This window comes from Eumetopias jubatus, unplaced genomic scaffold, assembly GCF_037043125.1.
Source record: "Eumetopias jubatus isolate StellerSeaLion01/CBP00866 unplaced genomic scaffold, mEumJub1_p1.0 scaffold_2, whole genome shotgun sequence".
NCBI lineage: Eukaryota > Metazoa > Chordata > Mammalia > Carnivora > Otariidae > Eumetopias > Eumetopias jubatus.
This window is the reverse complement of record NW_028274808.1, coordinates 76,556,071-76,574,235: the sequence shown is the minus strand read 5'-3', so window position 1 is coordinate 76,574,235 and position 18,165 is coordinate 76,556,071. Positions and strand designations below refer to the sequence as shown.

The 18,165-nt window shown below is 33.2% G+C and overlaps 1 protein-coding gene across 5 annotated transcripts in view; it reads right to left on the bottom strand.

Annotated features, from left to right (window-relative positions):
* The window catches only part of LRBA (LPS responsive beige-like anchor protein), a 741,906-nt gene that overhangs the window by 563,501 nt on the left and 160,240 nt on the right, over positions 1-18,165 (bottom strand). For all 5 annotated transcript variants that reach the window (XM_028125276.1, XM_028125281.1, XM_028125278.1 and 2 more), the window contains exons 18-22: positions 17,825-17,917; positions 16,717-16,825; positions 16,233-16,314; positions 12,963-13,086; positions 12,249-12,441 (exon numbers count right to left, since the gene is read on the bottom strand). In XM_028125276.1, coding sequence (XP_027981077.1) covers positions 12,249-12,441; positions 12,963-13,086; positions 16,233-16,314; positions 16,717-16,825; positions 17,825-17,917 — 601 coding nt within the window. The remainder of the gene's footprint in view (positions 1-12,248; positions 12,442-12,962; positions 13,087-16,232; positions 16,315-16,716; positions 16,826-17,824; positions 17,918-18,165) is intronic.

Sequence of the window (18,165 nt, the reverse complement as noted above, 5' to 3'; positions counted from 1 at the left end):
TCAAGAGTTGGATGCTTAACCAACTGAGCCATCCAGGGGTCCTCTAGTAACTTTTAACTTAGTTTTCTATGGATGTTTGAATATGTCTTTTGTCCATTTTTCTATTGGACTTTCTTTTTCTATCTTTCTCTAGGAGAACTTTATATGTTAGCAATGTTACCTTTGCTCTGGTTCTAAATAATTTTTTTCCAATTTGTCATATGATTTTGACTTTGCTTATGGTATTCAGTTTGGTTTTTGATCACAAAGATTTCTGTTTGTTTTAATGGAGTAAAAACTATTAGCCTTTCTTTTCTCTTTAATGGTTCTAGATTTTAAATTATAGAAAATTCTTACACAATCTAAGACTACAGAAGAATACTCTGTATTTTCTTTTAGTACTTATTTATGGCTTTTCTCCCCCCTATTTAATTAATCCATACTTTAAATTCCCTGATGCTCCAACTTTTCCCCCCCCAGGTCAATCTTCTATTGTCCCAACACCATTTATTGAATAGACCATCTTTTCCCTGCTGACTTGAGATGCATCAGTTATAATATACTAAAGACTTTATGAAATTTCCTGTATTTCTGGATTTTTTCTGTTCCCCCTGGTCAGCCTATCTTGTCATGTATCAATACTACACTTTTTAAATTACTGACATGTGGTAATATGTTCTAGTATTTGGTAGAGTCAATCCCCTCTCATTGCTTGTTACAGAGTTTTCCTGGATATTTTTATGTGTTTTGCTGTACTTTTCCTTAATAATTAAGCTTTAACAATTAGTTAGTTTTCTCCCCACCAAAAGAAATATGATTGGTTAGTATTTTCTTGATATTTCACTAATTTTATAAACTATCCAAAAGAAATGTTAAGTTATTACAACTTTATGATGTTGAGTCTTCCTATTCTAGGAAATATGTTTTTCCATTTGTTCATGCTTTTTGTGTACCCTTTGGGAATATTTTAAACATTTTTTTAAGGTTTTATGTATTTGTCAAAGAGAGAGAGAGCACAAGCAGGGGGAGCAGCAGACAGAGGGAGAGGGAGGAGTAGCAGGCTCCCCGATGAGCAAGAAGCCTGATGTGGGACTCGATCCCAGGACCCTGGGATCATGACCTGAGCCGAAGGCAGACACTTAACTGACTGAGCCACCCAGGCGTCCCCACTTTGGGAATATTTTAAAGACTTTTGCAAATAATTTGAAGTGTATTTAGAGATAAATACATTACTGGAAAATACAGAAATTACATGATTTGCCTAAAAATACCTGGAAGCACCTGGAAGTAGCAGGATGATGCTGACATTCAAGTTTGGACTTTAGTAATAAATACTCATTTGCAAAACAGAAAAAGATTAAGGACACAGAGAGATGACATGCAGAAAAAATTTTTAAAAAGATGTGTAAAAGAATGGATGGTCAAAGAACACGATTCATTTAAGACACTGAGTAAAGCAGTAAAGCAATAAAATTAAAGGATTTCTAGGCGTGAACAATAAAAAGAGTAAATAAGCATATAAATGGTAAGCAGGTATTAGACTATTAAAGGCTTTGCAAACCATGAGAAGGAGACAAAACTTTATCGTATAGGTTAAGGGCAAACTTTATTTATCCATGACTTGAAAAGGCAACTATATGATCTACCACAGAGAAATTAAGAAATTATTTTCAAATGGATTTGACTTGTATACCCTACTATTCTACTCATATGAAGCTTAAAATAAACCTCCTACAAAAACAAATGAAAAAAAAAAGAATTTAAAAAAATGGAACATAGTTATATGCAATCTCCCAAGGAAAGACAAAAAGCAAATTTTCAAGTAGAAAAACTATTTTTGCTAACATTGACAAAGATTCTCTCCTTGACCACACTTCTGTCAGGTTCCTCTGAACCCTCTTCTCAACCAGGCCCTGTCCTTGCCAGCATCTCTGAGTTTCAGCAAGAATTCTGCTAAGTCGGGTTAGAAAGAATCTCCACCCTCAATATCTGATCACCCTGAAATCTGATGGAATTTTTCAACCCCACCATCCCCCAAGTGACACCTGATCAACCTGACCTGCTTTCAGGAAGAAGTCTGTTGAACCATTATCTCCCCTGCCCGAGATGTTTCCTCTTATTTTCTATTCACTGAGCCTCTTCCCCACTCCTACCCTGCTTCTTAGCCATAAATCCCCACTTTTCTTTGTTGTATTCAGAACTGAACCGAGTTAGACACTCAAGTCTCTTTTCCCTTGTTGCAATAGTTCCTGAATAAAATCTTATTTTAGTGCTTTAACTGATGACACTGATTCTCTTTAACAGTATCATATATATATATATATATATATATAATCCTACACATATGCTATATTAAATAATGCTATTCAATCTCAAAGGCTTTAAATTAATTTTCAGTATATATATATATATTTTTTAAGATTTTATTTATTTGTCAGAGAGAGAGAGCAAGAGAGCACAAGCAGGGGGAACAGCAGGCAGAGGGACAAGCAGACTCCCCACTGAACAAGGAGCCCAATGCAGGGACTCGATCCCAGGACCCTGGGATCATGACCTGAGCCGAAGGCAGACACTCAACGACTGAGCCACCCAGGAGCCCTTAATTTTCAATATATTTTTAAAAATTATCTTCCCCAATTTTTCTGAACACAGTTTTGGAGAAATCCAGAATATGAAAAGTAAACTAATTCACTCAACCATTTCCTTCTAGAATTTTAAGTGGTCTAATATGCAGATGTTACATCAAAGTTATATCAATTTTTGGTCTGAAGTTCACCTTTTTTTTAGTAAGCAACCCTAATAAATCGGAAAAAAAACTTTATCCTTTCAAACTATGATTTGTGAGCAACACTTCCTTATTAACACCAAGTGAAGATGCAATTTAAAGAGAGGCTTTCCAATCACTTAGTACTTTCTTAATCTCTATAAATACCATATTAACACATGGAAACATTGTACAATTTAAAATACACATTTAAAAGAATATATTCTAGGGGAGCCTGGGTGGCTCAGTCGTTAAGCATCTGCCTTCGGCTCAGGTCATGATCCCAGGGTCCTGGGATTGAGTCCCACGTTGGGCTCCCTGCTCAGCGGAAAGCCTGCTTCTCCCTCTCCCACTCCCCCTGCTTGTGTTCCCTCTCTCGCTGTGTCTCTCTCTGCCAAATAAATAAAATCTTTAAAAAAAATAATAAAGAATAAAAGAATAGATTCTACCCTCAACTTCCTTAGAATATGAGAATTTCTACGTAAATCAACAGTCGCTCCCCAGTTCCACAACATGCTTAAAAATACACATGTAATAAATACCAAGTTAGGTTCATTTTGGTAGGCAATACCAGATATATTTTTAAATACTTGTAGCAATAGCTGAGATATACAGAATGCTTACTTTATACTGTTTTAAGCATTTGGCATATATTGACACACATAATCTTCAGAGCAACCCTAAAAGTAGGTAGTAGTATTTTCATTTATATGCATCAAGATAGGAAGCACGGTGACATAAAATATCAGTTAATAGGGGCGCCCGGGTGGCTCAGTCATTAAGCATCTGCCTTCGGCTCAGGTCATGATCCCAGGGTCCTGGGATCGAGCCCCGCATCGGGCTCCCTGCTCCGCGGGGAGCCTACTTCTCCCTCTCTCACTCCCCCTGCTTGTGTTACCTCTCTCGCTGTCTCTCTCTCTCTGTGTCAAATAAATAAATAAATAAATAATCTTTAAAAATATATGTATCAGTTAATAACTTACTAATCATTTTTTCAAAAAGCCATCTTGACCAATTCTAAGAACTGCCTAGAAAGGTGCTCTCATGAAAACCTAGAGTACAGATTCTTACAAATTTTTAGATGGTAATTTAGCAATATCTATTAGAACATTTTATTTTTATTTTATTTTATTTATTGGGAGAGAGAGCACTCACGTGCAAGCAGGGTGGTGGCTGGAGGGAGAGGGAGAGAGAGAATCTCAAGTGAGGCTAGATCCCACAGTCCTGAGTTCATGACCCAAGCCGAAATCAAGACTAGGATGCTTAACCAACTGAGCCACCCAGGAGCTCCTATTAGAACCTTTTAATACATGTGCAGATTCCTGGAATTATAGGAATTTATCCTAAAAAAAAAGGAGATATTTACATAAAAACAGACCCAATACTGCTCAAAGATAAATAAAAGTTAAACTACAGTGTTTATGCAGTGTATTGTAATTTAAATCAAGAGATTTTTAAAATATCACCTCCACGAATTTTTCCAAATAAAATTTTGGAGAATGCCAGAATATGAAAATTAAACTTAAATTATTTACTCAATCAGTCCTTCCTATAATTACAAGTAGCCTGATAGCATTCAGATATTACATCAAGCTCAGCTTTTGCTCTTAACTTTACTTCTCCATAATATGATGTATTATATTATATATACCTAATAATATGCACCCACTGAAATTCATATAAGTGTGAATAACTTTTGCTCACTTATTATTTTAAGTCATAGACCCATTCTACTTTGTGGCAATACAGGCCTAGACAAAAAAGAGTAAAGTTTTGAGTTCAATTTGTTTAGAAAAAAATGTTTTTGAATAGTTCTCATAATTCAGGATATTCTAAATGCCTTAATTTTTATTAAAGAGTAGAAGCAATCTAGCATAGCAAGTGAAAATAGTCTTAATCAATTACTCAAGATAGTATTTAAAGCATTTTAAAAAAGGAAAAGAGGGGTGCCTGGCTGGCTTAGTCAATACTTGATCTCAGGGTCAGAAGTTCAGGCCCCACGGTGGGTGGGTGGACAGTGGACAGTGGACGGAGAAGCTACTTAATTTAAAAAAGAAAAGAAAAGAAGATAAACAATAACAACCTAGAGAATACATAAGAAAATAATGAAATTACAAAGGTTACTCTTAACAGGTACATATTTGAAACCTTAAGACCAAAGTAAACAACACAGGGCAGTTACACTAGAAGACCCTATTACTGCTTATAAAATCTAGTTCAGCTGTTGGAGGAGAGAGATACAGTGACAAACAGCTTCCCTGCTACAAAGGTGGCAGGAAATCTATCAAACTGGACAATAAAATTGCAATTGAGTTTCTTTGGCTTTTTATAGCAGCTGAATGTATCCTGATGTAACTCTGCAAAAGCTATACAATTCTGCAACATTAGTTTTTTACAGACCAGTACTTTATCAAGAACCATGTTATAAATTTATGATATTGAGATTTTAAATGGCTGCAAAAAGAAAAAATAAGCATCACTTCAGTATCACATATATAAAAATATAAAGCTTTAGAATGAATATTTTCAGAGAAAAAAATGTGGTTCCCATGCTTCTGGCAGAATTTTTAACAGCATGCTACAAATTGTTCACCTACTTACTGAATCACTTAAGCTCCATCTTAAACTTTAGTACATACTGATTTGAAGCACCTTAGAATGTCAGTTGCCCATTTTATTTTAAAAATGGATATCAAGATATTAAAAATCCAAAAATAATTAACATGGCAATATTCAAATAAATTATTCTGTATAAACCTTATGAGAAAAGCTTTCATCAATGAAAAAAATTCACACAAAGAAAACTAAAAGACACTTATTAAACTTTAAAGATAAAAATCACAAGAACCAATTTGTAATTCTAAGCTTTCTTTTCCCCCCTCCCAGGGTTAAGTAAAGCTTTAGCATTTATTTTTTAAAGTACACTTTAACAGCAAGAAGTTTTAAGTCCAGTTTTATTCAGATAAAAATTCTCTACAACTGACTTAATCGGCATTTATTTCATTTTATAATTTTAATCCTAAAACTTAACTCAAAGACTGGTTCTTGAACCAAAATGGGCAAAAGAGGCCTCTCCATAAAATAACTATTTTTTTTGTAAAGGTTTTAATATCTGCTTAAAGCCATAAGTCACTGGAGTAAAGACAAAATATAAACTAATTAAAACTGTATGAACTATGTATAATATATACTATAAACATATATAAACTCTAATAGTTTTATGTAACAGCTTTAAATAAGCTAAAATACATATAAACTATATATGATATATACACATAAACTATAAATATATACATATAAGACAAAGCATACTTTGGGTTTTTTGTGTATAAATTGAGTCTAAAAAATACTGGTATGAGAACTACATAAGAATTGTATTTTTCTTTCAACATTCTCTGCACTGTAACATGTTTCCAGAATGACAAAAAAAGGTTTTCTTTAATAATAATTAAAAAAAAGGATTAAGGGGTCTTAACCGGGGTCCATATTCAATTGATGAAGAATTCCTCTATATCTGTGATACTTTCTAAAGAGCTTATTATATTAGCAGCTTAACGTAGAGGCGGGAAGGGAAGTTAGTAAAAATAATTCCCTGTACTCAGAGAGGCACTCAAAATTAGGGTGCATAAGACTGACTTCAAAACACAAATTTCTGGGAACATCCCACGAGACTGAGATTAAGATTCTGAGGTGAGGTCCAGGAGACTATAATAAAATACACATCCCATGTTACTCTGATGAGTGACTTCCAAACCCTACAGCGTGTGGTGATGACATAGGTGCTTTAAAAAGACAACTGCTGAAGCTATTTCATCCATCACTGAGAAGACTGAGATACTAAGGCACACACAGGGTGGGCATGGTACCATGTGACAGCTGAACTAAAGAGCCCCAAACAATGATGGTGTTAGTCATCCTTCTCCTTCCCACAACAAATATTTAATGTGCAACTGCCAAGTACTTAGCTCTATTCACAGTTCTATGGGAGATATGAAGATGTATAAAACCTTTTGTCCCTGATGATGAGACTACAATGAACAACCAAAAAAAAAAAAAAAAAAAAAAAATGAGAACTCACTTTTAACCAGTCATGTAATATGAGAGATTACAGGATCATCCATAATTAAATAGTAGTCTACATTTGCCCTATTACTCATTACCCCTCTTCTTCGTGTACTAACTCCCAAGCAAACCAACAATTCACCATGCTTTTTCCTCAGCAACACCACCTCTTACCTTTGTGTATGTCAATTCCTCCACCAGTGATTCTCATCACCCCAAACTCTACATGCCCAAATCCTACTTACCTTTCAATGCTGTTGTCAAATGATCTCTTTTCTACAAACCTCTCAGATGCCCTCATGTGAAGCTATCCTTATTCCTTCCTGCCTTAGTTTTTTAGTCTCTCTGTACTTATATTATCTCCCATATTAGAGAGTAACTTCTTTCAGGATAAGATGTGTTCCTGATTGATCCTTCTATCTTACATAGTAGCTAGAAAGTACTCAAATAGAAGATAGGGAGTCGTGGAAAGGTAAAAAAGGAGAGTTAAGGTAGAAAGGGGAAGAAAAGTGGTGGGCAACTGGAGTAAGACCTAGACAGAGAGTAACTGAAAATGAACGAGAGACCAAGAGTACCTAACCACCCAAGAGAGACAGTGGGGAGGAGAGAAGCAGAGACAAAACAAACACAGATTCACTGAGGACAAAACAGAATAAAAGAAACATAGGCTGGGGGAAGGGAGAAGGCAGGGGTACAGAATGGATGGAGGAATGCTGAAGAGAAGAACAGAGAGAGGGATAAGAAAGAAAGAGTGTAGCTAAAAGAAGAAAGAGACAAGCAAAGGGGGGGGTGTTAGCTGGCAGTGACAGGGGGCAGCACAGATGCACTAGGTACCCACAGGCAAAGCAACAGAGTAAAGGGTAGAGAAGACTGATTAGCTGAAGACTAGGTAGTGAGAGAGAGAGAGGAAGAAAGGAAGTCAGGGGAAGGGGAAAAGGAGGGAGAGAGACAGACACTTAAGATACCAACAGAAAATTAACTGCTGTGAATTCATTCATACATACTGTATGAAAAACTGTCATATAAGTGATTTAGCTAGCTAAATCATGAAAAATATAAAGGATTTGGTTAGTGCAAAGGAACACAAAGCCCATGCCATGAATAAACAAAAATGAAGATTTAACAAAGAATGATATACTTTAAAAAGACTAGAACCAACAAAGAGCAGAGATTTTTGCCAAGTGAAACAGTGGAAGGTAAGGTAGGAAATCCTTTTTTTAAGGGAAAATGAAAGATTAGGTAGAAAAAACTATTTTGTTAAAAAAGAAACTTACCTTAGTTCCCTTTTTATGAAAATTTGAACAAAGTGTTTATGGAAGGAGTAACATTATATAAATTATTTTTAGCTTAATAAATCTAGAGGAAAGTAATACCTAAGGCTACTGACCATCAGAAATATGCAAAGTCAAAGTGATCTAGGCATATATAAAAAACTACATACAAAATCACTGAGGGGGGGACTTTAACATAGGCAGAAGACAAAACCTTGCAAAAAGTGTCATGGATTAGAGAATGGAACATTACTTAGGATCTAGCAATTCTACTATTTATACGTCCTAGAGCAGTGCTCTTTTCAAATTGAAGATAATTCAGCTGGCAGATCACAGAATCAACTTGCTGGGGCTTCATCAGCATTTTTAAACAAAAAAGAAAACATAAGAATGCATCCCTATAAACCAAAGTTGAGTAAGGGCAAATACTATCCCCTGAAACCTATGTTTCAGGTGTATGAGAGGAAAGGGTTTGTGTGCGTGTGTCTACATACATATATGGTCACTATAAATTTCTTACTGTGAGCCACAGTTATAAGGAGTATGAAACTGATAACTCTAGTAAAACCATTGCCTTTGAGCACCTCAGTTATTCACAGCATGGTAAACAAATGAACCAAAGCTATATGTAACAATAAAAAAAAAAACTTAAAAATAAAAGGTTTCACAGAGAAAAAAGTAAGTAACAGAAGCGTCCACAAAGTACGATGTCATTTTCATAAAATATAAAAATAGGGAAAATCTGATAATATATCATTTAGGAATATATTTTCTTTAACTTTTTTAAGAAGGAAATGATAAACAAAATTCAAAATGGTGATTAGGTTTGGGGTGGGGATTGGATAGGGAAAACCACACAGCATGTAAAGCTGGGTAGTCACAATTCTTCCTTGTAACACTTCAAAGCATATATGCTACACAAATTATTGGGGATATAAGTAATTCCTCATTTTAAAAGTTGAATTTATATCAAACATGAAGTGACTTGGGGCCTGAACTAGTATGCTGACAATGAGAATGAAAACAAAGAGATAACCAGGAAAAATGATAGAGCTTTAACAAAGGAAAATAGTCACTAAACATTTAATTCTATTTCCTGTGATTTCTTTCATTAACTTCACATATATATCCTCATTTACAATTTCTATATTAGACATCGATAGTTAAGAAAAGTTTAGAAACTTACCTGAGTTTATACAACTAAAAATTACTATAAACCAGAATTCAAACACAGAACTAACCTGTGTCCAAAGCCCATATTCTCTTTATTGCTTACACAACTGGACTGGTAACTGGATATAAATGCTCAAAAGTTCAAAGATAACCTGAGGTACTTCCTAGTCCAACCTCAAGAGACTAGACTAATGGCCCTAAATTCCCTATGGCTTCAGCAGTTCTCAAGATGTTTTGTCTCAAGATGCTTTATACTCTTAAAAAAGTACTGAGGCTCCCCAAAACTTTTTATTTATGAGTTATATCTATTACTACTTATCATATTAGAAATTAAGAGTAAGAAATTTTACAAATATTAATTCATTTCAAAATAACAATAAAGCCATTGTATATTAATATAAACACTTCTTTAAAAATGACTTTTTCAAAACAAAAAATAATGAGAAGAGTGCTAGGATTTCACAGTTTTGCACATCTCTTTACATTCTAGCTTAATAGGAGATGGTTGCATTCTAATATCTGCTTTTATATTCAGTCTGTTGTATTATATACTGTTTTGGTTTATGTATATGAAAAAAATCCACTTTCAAATAGATATGTAACTGGGAAAGAAGGACCTCATAACCTTCCTAAAAAGGTCTCCCAGGTTCCTGATGTCTTCAGGCTGTACTTTTACAATATTACTGCTCTAAAGGTTATATTCCTCTAGCCATCCTTACAAGCAGAAGTGCATACAAAAGCACTGAATTAACATACACCATTTTGAAAATCTGCAAAATCTAATTTATACTGGCACTCTGCTAACCTAGAATTCCCCCACATAGATCTGAAATCCAATCCAAATGTAATATAAGACTCAATCCTGTTTTCCTCATGATCTTTGGTAAAGAGGTAAACAATACTAGCAGAAAATTAGTCCAGATTGCAGCAGCCTTCTATAATAAAAATCAAAAGATCTGGGCATCAGCACAAACTAAATTAAGTTACACAAGAGATGGCAAACAGTTTCTGTAAAGTACCAAATAGCAAATACCTTAGGCTTAGGAGCCATCCAGTCTCTCTTGCAAACACTGAATACTTATGGCATGAAACCAGCCAGAGAAAAATATATAAATGAATGGAAGTGGCTGTGTTTCAATAAAACTTCATTTATATAAAAACACATCAGGCTAGATTTGACTCTCAGGCCATATTTGGCTGAACCCAACCTTAGACTAAACTGGTAAGCTCAAAAACGGAGTGACTAAAAGCCATTTTATAAAATCAAGTCTTTGTCTTATTTAGCACTGGATGATTCTCAAACATAAATTAGTAGAGTGGTATCTTCTAATCTAAACTACCTTTGTAAATCGTTATAACAGTAACGTACATTTCTCTCATTAAGGAGAAAGAGGAATAAATAACTCTTAAGTACTTTCAAATAACTAAAAGTTATTCAAACACCTAAAAATATATATTTAGGAAATGATGATATACTCCAAAGAATGGCAAAATATTACAGAGAAATAACTATGATAGTCAATAGAACACTTAAAGATATATAAAATTTATCATATCTATTCTTTATTCCTTCTAGTCAATTTATAATTTATATAATTATATAATTACAATCTTTGTGAATAAAGAGTTGTTAAACAAGATATAAAATGCATAAACCATAAAAGAAACTAACAAATTTTACTGCATTATTTGAAATGTAAAATCTCCTCAGAAGATAAATATAAATTTATCTTATCATTTCTAAAAATTAAGTTGTTAAGCCACAAATTGGCAGAAGATATTAATAAATAATAGAGCAAGGAAGAGCCTAAGGCAAGAACATATGTGTAAAGCTCCCATGAAATAAGAAGTTATAAATTTAAAATTATCACGATATAGCATTTAAAATTCATCAAATTTGCAAATCTTAAAACTCCAGTTGTACCAAGTGATAAGGTGACGTGAAGCAATAACTTATACATCACTGGAGAGCATGGAAATGGATATATCACTTTGGAAAAAAATTTGCATTATCATCTAATGTTCAACATCTGCATCTTACAAGTCAGCAAGTCCACTTCTAGGAACATATAGAGAGAAACTTCCAAATATATACAAAATGTATCAAAAATGTTCATTGACTGGTAAATGGATAAAGCCATACCATAGAATACAACACAACTGAGAAAATAAACACAGCTACATGGGTCAATGTGGATGAATCTCAAACAATGACAAGTAAAAACAGCAAGCTACAGAAAAATGTGTTTAATATGATACTATTTATATTAAGTATAAACATGAAAAATAAAATTCTTTATTAATAGTTTAGACATGTGTGTGTTGTTAAAAATATACATAAGAAATAGAAATAATGTAAACACCCAAATTAAGCTTAGTAGGGAAGGAGAGAGGGGCTAACAATGATAGACAAAGCAATTGGGACGGAGAACCTAGCACCATAAATACTGGTAGATACATTATTCTTTATGCCTTTTTGTGTGTCTAGAATATTTCATGAACAATTTCAAACAAAAGCTATACATAAATAACTAATTTACACTGGCTTAGGTTAAAAAAAAAAAAAGACTAGCAGATTCTTCCAAATCAATTTTTTAACTGACTATAATGTGAGCAAAGGGCAAACATTAGCCTGAGCTTTTCTATTTACCCAACCACCTTACATTATTAGAATAACGTCTCATCTTTGAATATACTGCGCCACCTTGTGTTCAAAAGCTTCAAACTACCCTAAAACAGAGAATAGTATCTGCAAAAATGGCTACTTTAAAATATAAGTTCCTTTATGCTGTGGCTTGAGGTTTCACTTTATTAAGTTAAGCATACATAAAATAACACTTGAAAAACCCATTTTGAGTCTAAAGAAATTGGAAAAACTTTATTTTCTTTTTAGTGATTCCCTTTTTTAGTTGTTCCTTTCACTGTGCTTTCAGAGAATGAGTAAAATCAAAATTATAGACATTTAAAACACTACAATATGTTTTCATAAAAAAACTTACCTTTGAATGTGTGATTGATAAGGTGTCTACCCACACACGCCAGCCACCCCATTCATATTTGACTGCATGGTAAAGTAGGATTCTGAATATGGCATACACCATTTCTGTTATCTTTTGCTCATCAGAATTCGTAGGATTGAAATAGCAAAGAGAAAGCATCCATTCTTGCCATACAGAACACTGTAGCAAGCTCCTGAAAATTGTAAGAGGATACTGAATTACTGAAAAAAAAAAATACTCATCTCTAAGAACTTTTTTTTTTTAAAGATTATTTATTTATTTGACAGAGAGAGACACAGCACGAGAGGGAACACAAGCAGGGGGAGTGGGAGAGGGAGAAGCAGGCTTCTCGCCAAGCAAGGAGCCTGATGCGGGGCTCAATCCCAGGATCCTGGGATCATGACCTGAGCCGAAGGCAGATGCTCAACGACTGAGCCTCCTAGGCGCCCCTCATCTCTAAGAATTCTAAAAAGTAAAAGTTTAAAACAAACCAAAAAAAAGGCACCTCTATGTATGTATTAAAACAATTAAAGATGGTAGTACTGAAAACTCAATTTAAATGCATGGTACATTATTTATATACCGCTAATGAGAAAAGCATATGGAAAATTCATTTCACAGTATTTTTAAAAACAATTCTTAATTAGAAAAAAAATGGGTTTATTCAAACCTGGACTTGAATAGTGCAAATAATTGCTTTCTGATCCCACTTACCTTCTGTTTTCTCTACTGTTATTAAAAAGTTTAATCATGTCAGAAAGAAAGGCTCTGCGAACTTCCATGCTCTCTGGGCAATGGGGAGAATTTCGAAGTAGGGTTGCAATTACTTTTAGTATCTCTGTAAGATAATTCATAAATTAGTAAAAACCAAAATATCACAAAAAAATTCATGATGGAAGATCCTTAATATATTTCTCTGTTTCCCTGACATATATGTCTACTGAAAACATCTGTTTTTGTGTTATAAAAAAAATCATCTGCAGAAAAGAATGACAATACATTCATTAGAAAGCATCCATAAGAAAGGGATTTTTTTATTTTGTCATTACAAATGTATAAAAGTTAAACTTTAAAAATTTTTAAACTTGAATTCTACATTAAATCTAATTAAATTATAAATGAATTAAATAACAGTAAAACTACGGACTACTGACAACTCTCACAATCTCTGCCAAATAGTAAAGTTGATCTTAAAAAAAAAAAAAAAGCTATAATCAAAATCTCAGAAAAGCAGAAGAAATTCTCAGCTTCTTCAATAAAATTCCTGGTATGCATAATATAGCCTTTCCTTTATCATAGTTTTAAAAGCTAGCAAGATTTTCTTCCATGATTTCAAAAATTAAATTAGATTAAAAAAACAAAGGAAATAAAAACCTATTCAACACCCCCAAATAAATACAAATGAAACTGCTACTGTAATGGTCTTAAAGATAACACTGTCTAAATTTCTAATACTTAGCTTTAAGGAAAAAAAAATTCTTTAAAATACATACTTAAATACAGAACTTATAAAGAAACAAAAACAGCTATAACCCTGAATCTGAAGTTAAATAATATGTAAGTTTTTACATACCCAATTACAATTTAGAACTTCTATACTAGCCTTTTGCCAAGGTTTTTGGTGATTTTGAAGCAGTAAGTACAAAAGAGCAAATATGAAGATACTTTATCATACAATGAAAGACATTTGGGGAGTAATTTCTGAATTCTTCTAATGACAAACTGAAAATTTCTCTACCTGAACAATGACTACAATGATGATGATAATCATAACAATAATGATGATGATAATAGCCACTAATTTTAAGAAATATGTTATTATGAGGCAATGTTTTAAGAAAATACGGGTATTAACTCATATACAATGATAGCTAAATACTGTTATTATCCCCATTTTAGAGATAAGAAAACTGAGGCACACAGAAATTAAGTAATTTACCCAAAGTCACACAACTATTAAAACATACAGACAAGATTAAAAGCCAGGCAGCCACTCTGGAAAACAGTAGGGAGGTTCCTCAAAAAGTTGAAAATAGAGCTACCCTACGACCCAGCAGTTGCACTACTGGGTATTTACCCCAAAGATACAAATGTAGTGATCTGAATGGGTACGTGCACCCCAATGTTTATAGCAGCAATGTCCACAATAGCCAAACTATGGAAAAAGCCAAGATGTCCATCAACAGATGAATGAATAAAGAAGATGTGGTATATATATATAATGGAATGTTATGCAGCCATCATAAAACACAAAATCTTGCCATTTCCAAAGACCTGGATGGAGCTAGAGGGTATTATGCTAAGCGAAATAAGTCAATCAGAGAAAGACAAGTATCATATGATCTCACTGATATGAGGAATTCTTAATCTCAGCAAACAAACTGAGGGTTGCTGGAGTGGAGGGGGTTGGGAGGGATGGGGTGGCTGGGTGACAGACACTGGGGAGGGTATGTGCTATAGTGAGCGCTGTGAATTGTGTAAGAATGATGAAACACAGACCTGTACCTCTGAAACAAATAATACATTATATGTCAAAAAAAAAATGAAGATAGCAGGAAGGGAAACATGAAGGGGGGGAAATCGGAAGGGGAGATGAACCCTGAGAGACTACAGACTCTGAGAAACAAACTGAGGATTTTAGAGGGGAGGGGGTTAGGGGGAGGGGTTAGCCCGGTGATGGGTATTAAGGAGGGCACATATTGAATGGAGCACTGGGTTATACGCAACGAATCATGGAACACTACATCAAAAACTAATAATGTAATGTATGGTGACTAACACAACATAATAAAATAAAATTAAAAAAAAAAAAAAAGCCAGGCAGCCTATGTTTTTAAACACCATACTATACAGTGTGTCTTTTCTGAGACAGTATATTACATAAATAATATATTCTATAATTCTTACTTCCACAAGCCATCTTCCCCATAATCACATAAAATATACTTTATATTTATATACATTTACTCGAGATTTTCTTTTTTTAACTCTCTAAAATAATGACATCAAGTCTCCCTGAAGGCTGAGGAAAATTAAACTTCAGACATATGTTTTTAAAACTAGTACTGAAATAGAGTACTACAAACGTAACTCACCACCCAAAAGGTAATTAAATTTCAAAACTCTACAAACCAGTTATTTTAATGTCAATAATCTTAAAAAGCAAGATAAAAACTGTACACTTTGTACAAGTGCTTAAGAAATCTAAATACCAAAGAAAAGACTGTTAAACAAGACGCAGTTCCATAAACAATAAAGAAAGCAGATATTTTTCAATTCCAAACTTGGTATTCTTAACTTGACAATAATTTAAGATGAAAGCTATGACCATGGTTCATGTAATTTGGCCTGACATCACTAAATAGTGCAATCAAAACTTTACCGAAAATCTGAACATACGTTAAATCAGTATCTTACACATACAATTCTTCAAAACCTCTATATAAACATTTCCATATAATCTAAGGTCAATTTGAAGTTATATTCAACATTAACCAAAAATAAAACTAGTATTATATCATTGCCTATAACGAAATACTCTTTGAACAGTATGTTTTCAACCAACTTCAGGTTTTTCCCAGTGACTTTATTAGCAAAAGCTAGTTATTAAAAGTATAAAAAAGAGGGGAGAAATGGGTGAAAGTACTGAAAGGAAACAAACTTCCAGTCATAAGTTGGGTAAGTTCTAGGGATCTAATATACAATATGGTGACCAAAGTTAACAATACTGTATTGTATAATGGAAAAGTTACTAAGAGAACAGATCTTAAAAGTCCTCAGCACATGTACACACAAAAAATTATAACTTTGCAGTGATGGATGTGTTAACTAACCTTACTGTGTAATCATTTCACAATATATAGATAAATCAGATCATGACGCTCTACACCTTAAACTTATACAATATTATATGTCAAGATTTATATCTCCATAAAGCTGGAAAAAACAAAAACAAGCAAAAATAAAAGTATATAAAATACATACGAGGATTTTGTATCTTTACTGAAGAATCAGGATCCGGATGCTGTTTGTGTATCACTTGAGTACAAATATGCTCTATAAGAATCTTCAAAGGTAAAATAGATATTAGCATAATCACTGTATTAACTATGGCTATTAATGAACTTTAAGTACAGCACTAATCAATATTAAGTACACAATCCAGTGCTATCATGCTAAATATCTTCTGCATTACATGAAATAAATAATTGCAACACTATAACTCTATTTTTACTTAATTACAAAACGAGACATCAATACAACAGAGGAAATACTTAAGAGATGTTCATACTTTTTAATAATTCAGATTAATAGATTTAAGATGCAGCCACATCTCCTTTATAAAACTAATTTCAAAATTGTTTATCAAACCTAAATCACCTTATTTCATCTAGATACTATCAACTAAATTATACAGGTAATCTTAAAATAAGAAATTAGTAAGATTAAATTCTAAATATATTCCTACCTCAAACAAAACATTGTATGTGGTCATTGTGATTAAATTTGTCTGAAGCATGAGTCTTTCTGCTAGCAATGAAAATAATCCATGTCCAAGCATGACTTCAGCTTTTCTTCTGCGATTTCATGAAAAGAAATAATCAAATGCAGAGTATGATTACCCACTACTTAGAATGCAAGTTGGATGAAGAAGACACAAAAATGTTTTTCACATCCCATCAACAAATTCCAACTCAGTAACTCTCCTAATTTTCTTCAACCTAGAACTCCTAAGGTCACAAAATCTTTAAAGAGAGAAATATAAACTACAGCTAGAGCACAGCTGAAGTTCAAAAAAAAAAAAAAAAAATACAAGACTGGCTATGTCACAGCACAGCAAAAATCTCCACGATAATCTCCAGAGCAGTTACTTATTGACTAGTTTCTACTCTCTATCAGCACTGATCTAAGCTCCACTATAGATGATAATCTAAAGCCCAGTAAGTCATTAAGTAGAAAAGCAATGGAGGAAAAGATAGAAGAAATGAAAAAAACATTAAGAAAATGAATACTGTGAAGATAAATATACCAAAATCAAACTTCCAAGCAAAAATTTATGAACTAAAGTATCACAAACTTTAATTCTACCCTAGGATTCATCAAATTTTTTCTGCAAATGGCTGGACAGTAAATACTTTAGGCTTTGTGGACCTTTATTTACAGGCAGCCAACTGGAATCCACATAAAGACCACAGTTTGCCAAAACTTCTCTCTTGCTACAACTGTTAATTTTTATAATAAACCAACGCTGGTATAAGGAATAACAGGTAGGATATGAATATCTATATTCAGCTAAGACAAAAAAAAAACACAGAAGTTTTAGTTTTCAGTTATCCCTATAGCAGAACATACTATGACAAATACTGAGGTTAAAATGTCAGCTTTATACTACAGATAAAGCAAATGATAATCAACCCACATGAAATGAAGTCTCAATGGTTTCTAAAATTCCATTTATACAAATGTATTCTTATAATGAACAAGTAACATTACTTGTTCATTAATATCCAAAGATTTACAAAATAAAAAAGTAACATACCACAGCCCATTTTAGATGTCATGCATACTATACTCACTTTGGGGCCAGGTGTTTTAAAAAATAGCCCATTGCCTTGAGAGCTTGTACTCTGATTCCTTCACTTGTCGATGCCATAAGTTTATAGATGACACTGAAGGAATTAAAATTAAGAACAAATTACTAAGTATATTTTCCAAAAGTAAAGATTTAAAATATAGAGGTATATATGTGCATTTTAATATATTCAAATTATAAACCTATTTTCAAGTAAGGTATGGGTGAATTTAATATACATTCCTGATATTTAAAACTTGCTTATCAACTATATGCTGTCCCCAAGAAACCCACCTTATATATAAAGACACATATAGATTAAAACTAAATGAATGGAGAAAAATA